At 36.4% G+C, this 18,055-nt stretch overlaps 1 protein-coding gene across 1 annotated transcript in view; it reads left to right on the top strand.

Moving 5' to 3' along the window:
- CHDC2 (calponin homology domain containing 2) overlaps positions 1–18,055 on the top strand; it is a gene marked incomplete at its 3' end in the record, with an annotated part of 46,849 nt that overhangs the window by 13,321 nt on the left and 15,473 nt on the right. The window contains exons 4-11 of the mRNA XM_010287574.1: positions 1,415–1,515; positions 3,065–3,193; positions 4,833–5,064; positions 5,867–6,061; positions 9,239–9,332; positions 9,393–9,449; positions 9,918–10,046; positions 16,055–16,250. Of these exons, the coding sequence (XP_010285876.1) occupies positions 1,415–1,515; positions 3,065–3,193; positions 4,833–5,064; positions 5,867–6,061; positions 9,239–9,332; positions 9,393–9,449; positions 9,918–10,046; positions 16,055–16,250 (1,133 nt within the window). The remainder of the gene's footprint in view (positions 1–1,414; positions 1,516–3,064; positions 3,194–4,832; positions 5,065–5,866; positions 6,062–9,238; positions 9,333–9,392; positions 9,450–9,917; positions 10,047–16,054; positions 16,251–18,055) is intronic.

Genomic DNA, 18,055 nt, shown 5'->3' with positions numbered 1-18,055 from the left:
AGATTTTTGCTGAATAGAAGCAGAAAGCACAAAGTTAGGTAAAAGAAATACTATACTACACAGTGAAACTGTCCAAGGCCCTTGCCCTGCTCCCAGCCAAGTTCCAATAGGATTGACATGTCCTAAGAACAAACCACACTGCAAAGCTGGATTATTGATTTCAATAGCTGCTAGCTGTAAAACTGGAATCCAAATGTGAATATTTACAAATAAGAAAGATGGCTATGGATTTAATTGGAGCCTTTCTCTATTTAATAAGTTCCCCTGAAAATGGTATCTAGGAATGTTGTGTTTGGAGAAGAAAGTATGAAAGAGAAAATAAAAGCTATTTTCTGGCACTTTAAAAATATTTCTGTTTTTCTTGATTATGCTATTCTATAACAAAGCAGTAGAAGATAATTATGTCATATTATAAATTAATATGAAAGGTCTTGTGATATCTTTTAATATTAATCTAAATTAACATTAAATAGGAATTTATCCTTCAATATGTAATTTAAAGAAAATAGAAGATGTTTTCTTTTATTCTGTGCAATAATTCTCAACATAATAAAGCAAGTTGGATATAAGTATGCTGTTTGAATTATTAAAATAGTTTTTTCTTCATATTTTTGACAGCTTAGTCAAAATAGTTAATTAATATTAATGTTAGTGAATAACATGGAGTAAAAAACCAGTTGTGCAATAACATAGGACTAAGCTCAGTTGAATTACCTGTCAGTTGCAATGAGCTAAGAACACACATACAGATGGCTAACAGAGATCCATTGATGGCAATAATTTGCTTGTTGACTGCACCCCGATAGACTGAGGTGAAGTACGAAGAAAGGTGGATTGCTACACATTAATATGGCTGCTACAGGCAGTACAGACACTCTAGTGAACGTTGGAGCATATACATCAATTTCTATTATGTTCTAGCAATTGCAGTCAATATCTCATTGTTGTTAAATTGAATCTATTTATTCTAGATTTCTGCAAAGTGTTATAGAATAAATGTTAAATCAAAATAGAAGTCGCTTTTCAAGAAAACTTCCCTTGTCAAAATTTATAGGCTATACTTAGCAAGTTAGCAGTGTGCTTTAGGACACTCATAAATGTCAGCTGTAATTTTAATTGTTTTTTCTTTTCAGAGAGACAGTGTTCATTTATTTCATGAAATCTCTGCTAACTCTTGGACTTTCCGATTAATGATACATCCATGCTCGTAGTAAAACTATGAAGTGGAAATACTATACTAAACTTCACCATTTCAGCATGTGCAGTCCCATCTGTGTACTCTCCTATTGAATGAGAATAGAAGAGAAAATAAGTTGTCCGGACATCTTCATTCTGTCTTTTATTCTTCTGCTGACATACCTTGATTACCATGGCTAAATAGAAAACTATCACTTTTGTATTTTGTTTTGAACAGGTTCTCAATTCAAGTTGCTGCAGCAGCAGAGAATTGCCTTCTTACTTTATACCCGTACTTGGCATTTCACCGCTCAGATCAACAAATTATCTTGAGAAGCAGTAAGCAGTCAACATTCTACCTCTTAAAATTATATTATATCCAGTGGTATTATCAATGTTTTCAGTGTGATAACAGGGATGTTATCATGAAGATAGTATTTTTCCTCATACTGCAATTAAATTTTTAAAACAGTTTAATAGCTTCTGTTTTCATGTTGAAAATGAGGAAAACTTATATAAATGATTAGGTATGTTTATTGGAAAATACTGGACAAGCCTAAGTCTTAAGAATGTTTTGTGAAGTTTTTAAAGTATGAGTAGTGAAAACAGCCCAAACAATAGACAATAAATTAACATAATTTAAATTATAAGACTGCATTAACTTAAAATAAGCGTGTTACTCAGACTATGTAAGAGAAAAGAGTTGGTACTTGTGAAGTTGAAAAAGGAATTAGCAAGAAGACGGGTAATGATTTTTATTTTTTTTTTCGTACAGAATATATATATAGAATATATATATACCATATCATTCATGGATCATAGCACAATTAAATGAAGATAGGAAAGGGGGAAAAGTGTTATCTCTTGAAAATGTGTAAATTTTTTTTTTTTTTGTGACCTATAGATCATTTTTGCAAGCTTGTATCTTGAAGATGCTTTGTAGGTTTTCCCTTCAGGATTAAGCCAAAAATTGAGTGATGATTTTATAAGAACTGATCTCCCATTAATAATGGAATATTTCTGTCCTGTATTGATTGCTTATTTGTTTGTTCACACTATCAGTTTGTAGCAGTTTTGAAGCAAGTCATTACCACTAAATTCCTTGAGTCTATTGTATGGGGTTTTGTATAGACTATCTTGGTGTGGAATGCTGTTTAATGTGACCAAACCATATCTATACAACACAGTGGCTTTGAAAGCTATTCAGGAAGGCTTTGCTTCCACATATCTGACACCATGCTCTTGTGTTATTTGCTCCAAATAATATGAATAACAGTGCCAGCTATCAAAAATTAAAGGTAATCACACAGAGTTCTTGCTTCTCTTACTGGTGTGTTTACTTCTCTAGAAACTACACTGAGTTCCTCTTCTACTCTTTTTCTGGAGACTGACGTCAGAGATAGATAGCAGAGAGTCCTCTAACCATATCATAGGCCAACATGAGAATGTCAGAACATATGTTCTGACAGAACTGATGGATTGATAAAGCATACTTTTGTGTTTGGTTTGTAAAATATGTGTTGTTGAGTCTAAAAGAGCTTGTTAATGGTATGTTGAGACTTATTACAGAGTTGTGATAAAAAATTACTTATTTTGTTCATGACAGAATTCTTGAGTTAGTGCTGTTCTGATAGGTGCTTTGCAGCAAGTGCGAAGACCCATCCTGTAAAATATACAGTTAATAGAAAAAAATATACAGATAATTTTTTTTTTGTCCCCGGTCTAATGACCAAGGTGAGATTTTCATCATGAGTCAAATGAGAACTGTTACTTGATTAATTGAAGCACGAAATAGGAAAATATAGAAGCAGATATCCATTCATAAACTGTTAGAGCACAGACAATAAAATACATTTTCTCAACTGCAGCTTGTAATCTTGTTTTATAGACAGTAAAGACTGCAGCAGTGGAGAAGTTGTTCTGCATCCTTGTTATACTCCACAATCACTTTCCCATAGTACTTCCTCAAGTTCCTTTGGTGCAACCACTGACTCAACCTATGAAGATTCTCAATCAGGTACAGTGCAGCTGTTCATTGTAAACAGTTTGAGCTCTTACAATTGTTTTTCAGCTTACTGCTTTAAAGAGGTATGTTTCACATTTGTAAGCTTCACCTGAAATGCTTGTGTACATATAATCAATGAATGTTGGGGAGGCTGTCCTCTCCTGTGACACAATGGGAAAACTGGCCTAGAGTGTAGAAGCAGAAAAAACTCTCCTTGCTTTTAGCAGACTGAGTGGAAGGTGAATCAGTCAAACTGTTAAAAAAAAAAAAAGAAACAAAAAAAGAAACAAACAACAAAAGTCAAGGTCTCATTTGCAATAACATATCCATGGAGCGGCCAACAGAAAAATACTGAAGAAACCTAAGGGATTAGTTGCTAAGAAGGACATTGTTTCTGTACTCATGAACTAACCAACTGTATACACTCTCTAAATATGCTATATTCTGCAAAGTTTTAGCTGTATGCTCAGGTGAGTCTTTGACATTTATATTGCATTTATGAAGTACTGTATAAAAACAACCATTGTCAGTGCGGCTCAGTTAAGGTGCTGTTTCATATGAACTAAGAGTAATATATCTTCTGTAAGGTTGTCAGGTGATTAGTATCTGAGGCTGTTGACATGTCTCTTCTTTCAGCTGCTGGTTTTCTAACTTACTTAGAACTTCATCACTGTTAGGATTCCACTCTTGCAGATCTGCTGATGTTTGTGTGATCGTTCTCTAAGGTATTGCCAAGACAAATAGGGGTAGTTAAACAGATTAAATAGTAGCTCTTTACCACCATGGTTCATTTTTAATGGAATGGTGTAAGAAGAGCTCATAAGAGCAACTCAGTTTCAGATCTGAAAAGGAAATATCTTCTGGCAAAGGTGGCAGTGACAAGATGGGGAAAGTAATCTTGTCAGCCGACAGAACTGCACAAACTTAAATCTGACTGCATGGTGATCTTATAAAGGACAAGTCTCTTTTCTCCATTTTGTATTGTTTTTTCTTCTTAAATCCTAACAAGATTTTTTTTTAATCCACTAAGGTATTAGTTAGTTTTATTTTTGTATCATTTAATGAAGCATTAGAACTGCAACAGTGGTATTAAAATACACCAAGGATGGAATCATCTAAGTTATTTGTGCTCTGAAGTTTTGACCAGCTCAGAATTTAGGAGAAAGAAGGCCTAACAGAGGGGAGAAAAGTCCAAAGGCTTATAGATTGTAATGTAGGCATAGTTATACCTATACGATACCTGATAAACTGTTTGAACACAAGTCAGTTACTGAGCCATGCTCTGTGGTTGAGATGGGGAACTAGGACTGACTAGCTGGTAAAGCTATACCTCCTGGAACTGGAACTAAGACTGTGTCTTTAAGATTGCTGTCTGTGGTTTTGTAAGCCATGCCTAAATTTATTTTTTCTGATTGGGTAATATTTTTTTTTTTTTAAAGTGAATTAGATTCCAAGAGAATAATTGGTTCTATGACCAAGATGTGTACATGTCACTTAAATCATTTACTCCTGAAATAAGTTGATCATTTGTTGTCTGATAGTTTTTTGTTTTCTGAAAACAATTGTGTGTTAAAAATAATATTGTTTTTGTACTACACAAAAATAGGGAAATAAAGACTCTTTCTGGATTTTTTTTGTGTGTATCATTCAGAGTCGGATACTACTTTTGAAAGTGAGAGTGATGAAACGATGAGTGAAGAGAGTGAAGCTAACAGTCAAAGTCATGGGAGAGAAAATAAATTTGAATTATCATTTTTTCCTGATGAAGATAAAGAGGAGTACATCTTCTTTCAGAAAACCCTAACTGCTGTTAAGAATTGGTTCACTCTCTTTGGTTGGTCTAAGGGACAAAATCCTATTTCAATACCATATTCACTAAGACGGTAATTCATAACTTATGTCTGCCTAATCAAATGTTAACATATATACTGAAATGTTTTGGATATGATCTGAGGAATATAAACACACTCTGATGCACAGTTGTGTATTAATATTGTAGCATCTATGTGCTGTTTATATGAAAATGTAATTCAATGTCATTCAAGAGTTATTAATTTTCTAAAATATATTTCCAACTACAATGCTCTGATATACCGTCATGCAGTGTATGTTAAATATGCAGTTCAACCTATGTCGCCTTCTTAACTGAAATTGATTCTCCTCCCGGAATGAACACAGTTCTAGCAATTGTCCGTTCTTTGGTGGCATAAATAAGGATTTTAACAATATATCTTTATTCCCCCTGACATACTCTGAAGACCAAGGAACATGGGAAAGCAAATTTCATAATCAACAGTCTTGCAAACACTCTGGAAATGTATCAGTCTCAGTGGCATCACTTAATTGATCTTATCTAGCTTGCTACTAAAAAATGAAGAAGCCAATCTCTTGGGACACAAACACATGTGCATTTATAAACATGATAGAAATCAAAGTTATGTTTGGCAGAAAGAAGTGACAAACACAAATTTATTTATGAAATATTTCACCTATACTTATTAAATATTCCATGCAGTTCAAAAGTCTTACATTATTATGAAGTTCTATAAAAAGGAAAAAGTGCTATACTTTTCAACCTTCTTGCTGCTGTTTTTATCTAGTTTATTAATGTTTATTAAAATTATAATTGCGATTTATATAATGTTAGCTCATTTTGTTCATTTAAAATAATAATTTCTCTCTTAGTGATGTGACATCTTCGCAAGAAAAGGTTGTTAAACAAAACCTTGGCAAAGATACTAAGACTGTTTATGACATGATATTTCATCTGAGTGGACAGTTGTTGCCAGGCATTACATCGAGCCAGTCATTGCCCGTTGATCCAGTTGAACGAATGTTACAGCTCCACTGCCAGCATTCTACATTGCTTGCTTTCCTTAAGTAAGTACATGTATAATAAAATATGCATGCATGCATCTTTTCTTTCCACTTTTTTAATTAGCATACTTCAAACACAATTCCAACTAAACAATATACAGCAGATTTTGGGTTTTCTTTATGCTGTACATTCTGTGGTCTAAGATTTATGTATTACAAACTTTAATTGGTTTAAATTTTTACCAAGATTATCCTCTGCAGTTTACAGTAATTGAGGTGCCCTTTTGTAGAGTTATATCCAACTCAGGAATTCCACAAGAACTCTGCTCCTTTAATTAAAAAAGAAGATGACTCTGAACCTCATTGCTTAGACTCAGTAGATAGTCAGATCAGGTCTGTCATTAATGATCTTGCCATTCCACTGGTGCTCTTTGTCCTGTAATTACTGGCTTTAGCAAAAATTTTATAGACTTTGTAATCTATTAGTCTTTCATATTAATAATATTCCAAGAAATGGAAGCATTACTTCTACTGCTGAACAGATTTAGCTATCAGCTACCTTCATAGATAATTTTATCTTGTCACATAATATGGAACAACTGTCAAAGATGGTGCAAATCAAAAAAGGTTAATAAACACTTCTTTATCCTTCTTGGCTATTGCTGCTGTAAAACAGAGAAGAAAATTAACTTCAGAGAAAGTCCAATGTCATGAGATCCTTACAGATCATCAAAAGCCCTGAAACACAGCATCTCTGCTTCTTTTTAGCATCCTCACCTAGTGTTCAAGAGGCTGTAAAACCATTTAAAGACTGTCATTTACGTACTGTTCTAAATAGAAGCTTTTCATCTGAGAATAATGGACAATGATGTAACTGTATCTGAACTCATAATGAGACCAATGCACACTGCTCCAACAACACTAGAATTTCATTCACGTCATTTGTTTTTAAAAAGAGACAGACTAGCATTCTTCTGTGTGTCATAGATAATGTACTGGCAGATGATTTGGAGGAGCCATTGCAGCAGTGGCAGAACAATATCTTTGCCTTCCTCGGTAATGAAGAACAATGCTTACAGATTCCAGTTGTTTCCACAACTTCACCATCCATTCTGATACTAAATAAAGGAATTGATGGATACACCCCACTGTATTTTCCCATCGTATCTTAAAGACTAGAGTCATTAGGCAGTGGACTGCTGAAGAATGTCTTGCCATCATATCAATTGAAAACTCTCACAAATACAACCCTGCTGATCCTTCTTCTGAAGGAGTGTTGTGTCATTCCAAAGACATTGAGTATGTGGCAATATAAAATCATAGAGTCATTTAGGTTGGAAAAGACCTTCAAGATACTTGAGTCCAACTGTAAACCTAACACTGCCAAGCCCACCACTAAACCACGTTCCTAAGCACCACGTCTACAGGTCTTTTAAATACCTCCAGGGATGGTGACTCCACCACTTCTCTGGGTGGCCTGTTTCAATGCTTGACAACCTTTTTGGTGAAGAAATTTCTCCTAATACCCAATCTAAACCTCCCCTGGTGCAACTTGAGGCCATTTCCTCTTGTCCCATCGCTAGTTGTGGGAGAGGAGACCAACACCCACCTCGCTACAACCCTCTTTCAGGTAGTTGTGGAGAGCAATAAGGTCTCCCCTCAGCCTCCTTTTCTCCAGGCTAAATAACCGCAGTTCCCTCAGCCACTCCTCATAAGACTTGTGCTCTAGACCCTTCACCAGCTTCATTGCCCTTCTTTGGACATGCACCTCAATGTCTGTCTTGTAGTGAGAGGCCCAAAAATGAACACAGTATGATATGATGCTGTGTGGTTAGAGAACTGGTATCATGTTAAATATTGACCTCAATGAGGAGGAAGTTTTTGAAGGCGGTATTCCTCAATAACAAAATGCAGCCAATCATAAGAACATTCAGTTATATAGAACCCATCTTTACTATGATGACAAGTAATGTTGTTATATATCTTTTCTGAGGGTAACATTTGTAGATAACACCTATTCCCATATATCTACCAAGTAAAAACATTGAAAGCTTCCTTCTTTTACCATTTGGGAAGAAATGAATTTTTAAAGGGATTTCATGGGACAAAGCCTATGACTTCATGGAAAGTGGGAATTTCAGATATGGCGAGTTTTAGAACGAGACTAGTAACTTGATGCTATTTTGGGTCCTTGATTAAAATATTTGTGTTTTAAAAAACCATGCTAGATAATTGTATGAAACATGAAATTTCAATAATCTGAGAAGGTAATGTCACTATGTACAATATGGAGACAAAAAATATGCTGTTACCAGCAAAACAGAATTCTGTAGGAAGAGAAAAAAGTTGTCATGATCCTAGTTTCAAACTATAATGTATGCCTTTTAATGTACAAAGTAATTTGAATTTGGACTGTATGGTACTACATACTACCTGTATGACCACTTCATTTGGTTATATAACAAGAAAAGCTCATCTGATTATTATTCACATTAGCCATGTTAAAAACACAGAGAACAATGTAAATCTAGATATGCTAGGACAATATTTCTGACCTAAAATTCAAGAAACTTTTCTGCTCCCTTGAGAAAAATAAATTTAAGAATTCTTCATTATTTCCCCCTCTTTCCAGCAATACTTGTTTAAACTGTCATTTGAGATAAAGAACAGTCTTTCTTCATTTGGAAGTTAGCTTTTTTTGGTATTCAGTCTAATGAAGTTGTCTTTTGTTACTGCAATTACTTTTCCTCCGGCATTTATTAGTCACCTGAGAGAGGATGACATGTCAGTTTAACAATTAACAGAGTTTTGATATACCTTTGCTTACACCCATAAGACTTCCAATATCAGACCTGCAGGCAGATAAAAGTATCATCAAGTTTTAATTGTACTAATGTTATGTAACACTGGTTCTTTGGCTTTCACATGGAAATGGATATTGTGTGTTTTGTTGCTTTGTGCTATAATATATCCTCATATATCCGCAATTCTCATAAAGAAGCCAGTCTGTCAAGAGTTGTATGTGCTTTTAGCATGTAGTTGTAGGCATAGGAATTTAACATGTACTTCATAAATAGAAGCTGTCGAAAGCAATTAATAGAACTGGATCGTTAGTCCAAAGTATACTCAGATAGTACTCAGAAGAGCTCACATATAGGTTGAACAAGTTGAAAAACTTGGACTGCTCTTAAAAAGAATTATCTTGCTTACCTATTAACTTTTGCTGCTTCATGATTTTAGAAGCCAAGGAGCATATCTTCCTCATGTTATGCCAGAATTTCTGCTTGAACCTGATGATTATAAGAAATGGATTAAAGTGCAAACTGTAATGAAGGTAGGTTTGGGGTTTTTTGGTGTTTGTTTGTTTTGTTTCATTTTTTCTTCATTTTTTAAGAAAGACCACGTGCTTAGTGACAGTCCTTTGAACGCTAATGGAAGTCCTCTGTGGACCGTGAGTATTCCTACTGTGGTGACTGTTTTGGATTGCATAAATCTAAGCACATGCATGAGACTGAATGGAAATTTAAACTGATATCAACATTTACACCCTCCTCCTCTGGTTTTTCTCTTCCATTCTTCCCAATACTGCTGATACCTGTGATTAATTTCCAACAGATACGCTTTCTCAAATGTAGAATTCATTTTACTGCTTTCTACTGATTTTACCATTTAAAAAAAAAAAATCCTACGTGTTGGCTCTCTGTCCTGATTGCTGCTTTCAACTCCTGTCAATTCTGTATTGGTGCTTCTTATTCCTGAGATAGAGTCAAACTGTAAATCGTTCTAATGCTGATCACTATTGCACTACAGTAGATGTTATGTCATTTATGCCATTGATTCATTATTGCCCTCTTGTGAATTTCCTATCCAAACTGCTGAAATTAATATCAAAACATAAATCTCATTCCTTTATCTGAAGGGTCACAAGGCTGAGTTGAAAAAAGGAGATGTGAAAAATTCTGACAAGCATCTATTCATTCTGGAGGACAGCATATTTGAAACAATGAGCAAACGAGCTTGGACAGATGTGCTGCTGCAGGTATACAAGGTAAATTGTAGATACATTTACTACTTAAATTCTGAAGAACTGATGGAAAAATGCTTTGTTTTGAAGAAGATCTGTGGTATATTAAAGTTTTTTTTTTTTCCCAAACAGATCTTTAAAACTAAGTACTTCAAAGTATTTTACTTCTATCTAACAGAGAAGAAAAAAAAAGAGTGAGAACATTTTAATTTTATTAGTTCTGAAACTTTAGCAGTGTGTTAATATGCTTCAATTAGGAAATGCTATGATAGAACAGTCTGCATTTTGTGGGATTACATGTTATAGAAATCTTTTCTTACAAATAAACTCTTCCACACTTTTTTGTTACTCTGGTTACAAACACTTTTCACTGGAAATACTTAGTTGGCTAGACATATACCCAACTGTGGTATTTATTATCTTATATTAAAATGGAATTTTTAAACAGGTGAGCTTTTTTATAATACCTATTCCTTTTAACATATAATGAACTTGGTCAGTATGGACTTCTCAAATTTTACTAAATTTTTTTTTTTTTACTGATGTTAGATAAATATTTTTGATGTCTAAATTATGTTTTCCAAAGTAAATCTGAGGTGCTTGCCAATGATCAGTAATGTTTTATGCCTAAAAATAAATATTTACTGATTTCTATTCAAAAGGACAGAAAATAAATTAAAAATATAAATATTATCTGGGCCTTCCAGTACAAGACAGACATGGACTTACTGGAGTGTGACTCCAGAGAAGGGTCCCAAAGATGATTTAAGAGTCTGGAGCACCTGTCATACAGGGAGAGACTAAAACTGTTCAGCCAGGAGAGGAGAAGGTTCAAGCGGGATCTTATCAATGTGTGTAAATACGTGATGGGAGGGTGTGAAGAAGGCGGTGCCAGGCTCTTTTTGGTAGTGCCCAGTGACACGGTGAGAGGCAGTAGGCACAAACTGAAATACACGAAATCCCATTTAGACTTAAACATTTTTACTTCAAGGGTGGTCACACTCTGTAACAGGTTGCCCAGAGAGGTTGTGGAGTTTCCATCCTTGGAGATATCCAAAACCCACTGCACCCATTTTTAAAAAAGGTTGCAAAGAGGACCCTGAGAACTACTGACCTGTCAGCCTCATCTCTGTGCCTGAGTAGATCATGGAACAGATCCTCCTAGAAACTATGCTAAGGCACATGGAGGACAGGAAGGTGATTCAAGACAGTCAGCATGGCTTCACCAAGGGCAAGTCCTGTTGACCAACCTAGTGGTCTTCTAGGATGGAGTGACCATACCAATGGACAAGGGAAGAGCTACGGATGTCATCTATCTGGACTTCTGTAAGGCGTTTGACACGGTCCCCCACAATCCTTTTCTCTAAATTGGAGAGAGATGGATTTAATGGGTGGACTGTTGGGTACATGAGGAATTGTTTGGGTGGTTGCATCCAGAGGGTAGTAGTCAATGGCTTGATGTCCACATGGAGATAGGTGATGAGAGGTGTCCTGCAGGGGTCCCTACTGGGACCAGTACTGTTTAATATCTTCATCACTGACATAGACAGTGGGATCAAGTGCACCCTCAGCAAGTTTGCAGACAACACCAAGCTGAGTGTTACGGTTGACACACCTAAGGGACAGGATGCCATCCAGAGGGACCTGGCCACGCTCGAGGAATGGGCCCATGTGAACCTCATGAGGTTCAACAAGGCCAAGTGCAGGGTCCTGCACCTGGGTCAGAGCAACCCCCGGCATCAATACTGGCTGGGGAATGAACGGCTTGAGAGCAGCCCTGCCGCGAAGGACTTGTGGGTCCTGGTGGATGAAAATCTGGACATGAGCCAGCAATGTGCGCTCGCAACCCAGAAGGCCAACTGTGTCATGGACTGCATCCAAAGTAGCGTGGCCAGCAGGTCGAGGGAGCCGATTCTACCCCTCTACTCTGCTCTGGTGAGACCCCACCTGGGGTCCTGCATCCAGCTGTGGAGCCCTCAGCACAGGAAAGACATGGGCCTGTTGGAGCAAGTCTAGAGGAAGGACACAAAACTGATCTGAGGGATGGAACACCTCTCCTGTGAGGCCAGGCTGAGAGAGTGTGGGGTTGTTCAGCCTAGAGCAGAGAAGGCTCCAGGGAGACCTTATTGCAGCCTTCCAGTACTTAAGGGGGGCTTATAAGAAAGATGGGGGCAGACATCTTAGCAGGGCCTGTTGCGATAGGACAAGGGGTAATGGTTTTAAAGTAAAAGAGGGTAGATTTAGACTAGATGTAAGGAAGAAAATTTTCACAATGAGGGTGGTGAAACACTGGCACGGGTTGCCCAGAGAGGTGGTAGATGCCCAATCCCTGGCAACATTCCAGGTCAGGTTGGACGGGGCTCTGAGCAACCTGATCTAGTTGAAGATGTCCCTGCTTACTGCAGAGGGGTTGGACTAGATGGCCTTTAAAGATCCCCAAACTATTCTATGATTCCATGATTCTACGATTGTGACCAGAAAGCAAGTCATGTTGCTATTTTTTTTAAGTTTCTGAATTGCTCATAGCTACATGACAGAGTAGCACAGAGCAGAAAAAAACCCAGAGTTAATAGTATGCATTTGTTTTCAATATTTTTTTTTCCTGATGAGTTGGAACTCTAAAAAATAGGCAACTTGAAATGGCTTGAATCTGTCAGGTGTTGTATTGGGTTTACGTGGCAAGGTTTTGTTAACAAGGGGCTACAGTGGTGGCTTCTGTGCAAAGATTGCAGAAGCTGCCCACGTCTTACAGAGCCAATGCCAGTCAGCTTCCAAGACAGACCTGCTGCTGGCCAAGGCTGAGCCAATGCAAATATGGGATAACATATTTTAGAAGAGGAAAAAACTGCTGCGCAACAGTGGCCAGAGAGAGGAGTGAGGAGGTGTGAGAGAAACAGTCCTGCAGACACCAAAATCAGTAAAGAAGGAGGGAGAGGAGGTGGTCCAGGCAGCAGAGCAGAGATTCCCCTGCAGCCAGTAGAGAAGACCATGGTGAAACAGGTTGTTGCCCTGCAGCCCGTGGAGGTCCTGATTTCAAGCACGATAAGATGAAACAGAATCATTTCTTACTCACATGCTGCAAATTTCAGAAAATGTTAAAAAAATTCATCTATTTTGTTAGCCACTTTTATTCTCAAAATAAAATGCTGTTATTAGAAATACTTAATATTATTCTTTAGCAACTGAAATGTCATCTCATATAGCTTTCATGCCCATAACTGGTGCATTATGGTCCATTTGTTTGTTGTGAAAACTTCTGCTGTGGCTGAAGTTCTGGAGGAAAAAAACATATACATAAATCCATCTCAGAAAAACAGAAAATTAATTTCATTCTGAAGAAAGGGTAGAACCTGCAGAGAATAAAAGGGGAAATTCATCAATCATAAAGATATACTTTTAGTTCTCTTTTTGAGCAAGGGCTAAGATACTGATGGTATTCTACAATTCTTGGAAGTCTAGACTAATGGAAAGACATGGACATTGACAGCAGAAGTGGTAATTTAGCCCTTGGGTCAGGCCAGATTTTCAGTAAAGACAATTTATGTTTAAATTTAATGAGCATGTAGTAATAAGGATGCTTTTTATAATTATAAGTAATAACATTTCCTAAACTTATAGCTGATTTTTTTATATAAATACAGTATGCTCTGAAAAGCCACTGTATGGTAGTGTCCTGGTCCCTCAACAGGGTCTCAATAGGAGTAGATACGTGGGCATCTTGGAGTAGTATGGATTGGACTTGTTAAGAGACAGTAAAATAATATTTTATGAGTAAATAATGTTTCATATTTTCTTCTAAATATAGTTGCCATTACTCTTTCCTATTTTGATCCTTTTGATAGGTTATACTGATGGAGGAACGTTGCAATAAATTAATTTGCAAAGACACTGCCTTTTGAGAAAGCATGAAGTAGTAGATATTTGCTTGCGTCTTTTTGCTGTTCAGATTTGTATTTCAGGTTGCTGATACAAAAGTTTGAGATTTCTTTTTCTCTTAAGATAATTCTATGCAAATCAATAAAGTGCCATGGAGAGAAATCCGAATATTTAAATTAAGTTAGCTCAGCCATCTCTGCATGGAACTAGATGAAGCTGAACTAAAATGCTTTGGGATTTAAAAAGGAATTTCAATGTGACTCAGGTTTTTTTTTTAATTGTAGTTAAATATGGATGCTATAATTTGTGTCTCATGTACATTAATATTTAACTTGGTTTTGTATATTAGTGTATTACAAAATTTTTTTTCCAGAAAAAACTTGAAAGCAATGGATGACAGTCCTTCACGTCACCTGGAAAAAAAAAAATCCAGATGTAAATGTGGAAACCGTGAAGCCACATGGCTGTAGCTGCATCATACTATATATGAGTGTTCCTCTCTATCTGCAGCAAATGGAGGGATTAAAAAGTTTTAACACCTTGCCTTATGCTTTCCTAATGTACCTGTTAAAATCTGGTATTGGAAACTAATATGAAGAGAAACAATTTTAAAAGGGGTGCAAGCCGTTTAGATGAAATGAAAGCTTTTTCTTTATGTATATATGTATCAGGGAATTACACATCACTGGGGATGTTTAAGGGACTGAGAAACTGGGCCCAATTCACACTTCAAAATTACATTTTGCTGATTGGCATTCATTGTCAATGGACATTGTCAATGATTAATTGTTAGGCTGTTTTTTTCTTCTTTTTTCCTTCTCCAAACAATTAGTCTTTAGCAAACTCATCCTAAATTATCTGTGAATATATGGCACTATGGAGCTGATGCAGTGTAGTTAACATTTATGGCCATGGTCCTTGATAGTCTTAGTCACTGGTCAAGGTGGTCAAGCCTGAGACCTCTTCGATGAGGGAGGATGGAACCATAGCTGTTGACTTCGTCAACATCCTGAAAATCAAGTTCTGTGATGTTCCTTCAAATACCTTTTTCTATGCTATCGTTTAAGCTAGGGAAAAAAAATCAAAGGTAATTGTGTAGAATTTGTACTTTTAACGTCTTTATTATTTTCTATACATATGTTTATATTTTTTTTTAAAATGTATGTTCATGCAAGACTTAATCAAGGACCTCTGAGTACCAAGAATTTAATTGTAGGCATTTTAATGTTTATTTTTTGAGGAGAAACAGTCAGTATAATTTGGACCTAAATGAGCATCTGGATCATGAAAGATATCATTTCAAGTTTGTCTATAAATTGCACTGGCGATCAGTATAGCGGTTTAGTAATTAGTGCTTTGGCTAGAATATATGTAGTAATTCTTGAAATCCAGATGGGTCCAGTGATTTCATCCAGTTCATGAAAACCTGGAAAAACGTTGGAAACAAAAAATACTTAGAATCATAGAATCATAGAATATCTGAATTTGGAAGGGAGCCATAAGGGTCACTGAGTCTAACTCTCTGTTCCTTGCAGGACTACCTAAAAGTAAACCATATGACTAAGAGTGTTGTACAGATGCTTCTTGAACTCTGACAGGCTTAGTGCTGTGACCACTTCCCTGGGGAGCCAAAACCACCACATCTACTGGCTTCCCTTGGTCAACTAGATGGGTGACCTTGTCATAAAAGGAAATTAAGTTGGTTAAGCAGGACTTTGCCCTCATGAACCCCTGCTGTCTATGACCAATGGCTGCATTGTCTCTCAAGTGTTTTTCAATAAGTCCCAGAATAACCTTCTCAGTAACTTTACCTGGCACTACAGTGAGACTGACAGGCCTGTTATTACCAGGGTCTTCCTTCTTACCCTTCTTGAAAACTGGGACAACATTTGCCAGCTTCCAGTTGACTGGGACCTCTTCCAGACTTCCAAGACCATTTGGAAGCTTCAGTTTGCATTTTGTTTAAGGAAGCAAAGGAATCCCCTAAAGCCTCAGCAAATCTGTTCTCTTGTGTGTTATACATTTATGCTAATGTGTAATCTCTTAAACCTTTTCTAAATTGGAAAACCTTTTGAGTTTGAAGTGTTTTTTTAATAATTCAACTTGAAATTATTCTTTTTACAGTTCGTGCTTAAAAACACTTTTTCTAATTTCAGGTGTTTGTTCTTCCACGTGTTTCTTCACCTAATCTCACTGATCTGTTCAGTTTGGAAAGCATGCAGAACATGCCAAGAATAAAATCAGAACCTTTATCCAGTAATATATATTCTCCACATGAACGAACCATCCTCACCTGGTTAAATAAACATTATGAGAAGAACCGAAAAACCGTGTGGAAAGATTGCCAAAAAGGTGAGATAATTCTTTCACTATACTCTTCCTGCTAGTACTCCTTTTGTAGACTTTTAAATTGTTATTCATAGAGATGTCGTGACAACTTGCCACTGAAAGTATTTTCTGGAGGAGAAATTATTGCCTATCGATATATATTTCTTTTCCTTGTGTTTCTGTGTTCCAAGATCAGCGTCTTTTGACTAGCACTGTTCATGAAATATCTTCTGTGTTCTGTGTGTTCTTGTAGTTTCTAACTGGGCCTAAAGGGTGAAGTGTGGTGAGCCTTCTCACTTTCTTCTTTCCATTAATGATCTCAGGATGGAAGTGCCAACAGTAGTGACTTTCTCTTCATTTTCCTGTTTATAGTTACATGCAGTTGTCAGTATTTGTGCTTATTAGTGGTATGCTAAGAACTAGCTTTTCAGAATTTTTAGAATGATTTTTGTATTGGGAAGGTAATGGAGAATAAGCTTCCAGATTATAAATCTTGCTCAACTTGCAATGTCAGTTTGATGCCTCATGATTGCTTGAGTAAGGTTAGACATAATGATCTGTTCCTTTTAAGACTGACCTAGGCAGTTCTGGTATTTGAACTTGATCAACTGTTCAACAAGTAGTAATTATTACTTCTATTTCCTTGTATGATTTCTCCTTTTTGCTTCTTGACCATAACTTCATTGTCTCTTTCAGCTTTAATTTTGGATGGCTAGTTAACACTGAGAAAGGGCAGTCTTGATGATGATCAGGGAAGAACTCCGGAAGAATGGCTCATAAGCCACATATGGAAAAGATTGTCTAGTGTAATTTTTGCCTTGAGTGATTTCTGACCTGTCTGAATTATGAATAATCTATTTGCCTATCATCATCCATGTCTTATTTGGGCATATTATCTACCTTGCATGTGCTTTGAACATCCCATTGCTTTTCTCATTTTATCTTATAGAAGCAAATTATACTAGATATTGTCAAATATGTTGAATAATTCTGCTGAGAAGATTGAAAGGTCAGTCTATACCCCCAGCATCCAATAGAAACAGATTTCTAGTCTGATCTTATGATTAACTCGGGGAGCTTCGCTAGCTAAAGTAACGTACCCTACAGTAAGTAGCTGTATTTGCAATATATTATTTTCTTATTATCTGTGTCTAGTGCCTGCTTTAGTGGAGCTGTCTTACAGTTGCAAGCACTCTGATTTGCTGGGTGTTATCTGAGCCCTGTGTGTATAGATGACAACTTGCAGAGACAATGGCTAGCTACCTGGCCAGTGTTGTGGCTCACCATAAATGCCACATGTATATGTTCCTCAGCCCCACTGTCTGTTCTCTTTATTGTAGACTCTAGTAATACCTAGATGTTGAAGCATGGCTAACCTTGTTCTGTCTGTGGGAACTTGGTGGGGAGAATATGAGCATCAAAATGCGTCGTACTTAACATTTAACTTTTACTTGAGTTATAATGTCTGAAGATGAGTGGAGTGATTCTGAACCATAAAGCGCAGATCCGATGGACGCTACTGGGCGAAAAAATGCAAATGTCTCGGTCCAAGTGGAATATCTACTGATGATGCATTTTAAGGAGCCAATTAATTGAAAGTGTTGTCTTAGTTGCCTAAGAGTATGTATGTAATAAATTAGAATATTAAAATGAGTTTGTTTTTTTGAGTTGTCATATAGTTATCAGCAACTGTAAAATAGGTTTTTAACAATTACTTAGTTCTAAAGGCTCCCCATTATTGGCACCCAAAAAGAACAATTTACTTACAATATTGCGGTTTTCAAAAAATAATAATACCTTCTATTAAATCATGCTAATAGAACAGATAA

Source organism: Phaethon lepturus, unplaced genomic scaffold (assembly GCF_000687285.1).
Source record: "Phaethon lepturus isolate BGI_N335 unplaced genomic scaffold, ASM68728v1 scaffold325, whole genome shotgun sequence".
Classification (NCBI taxonomy): Eukaryota; Metazoa; Chordata; class Aves; order Phaethontiformes; family Phaethontidae; genus Phaethon; species Phaethon lepturus.
This window is presented reverse-complemented; position numbering and strand designations above follow the sequence as displayed.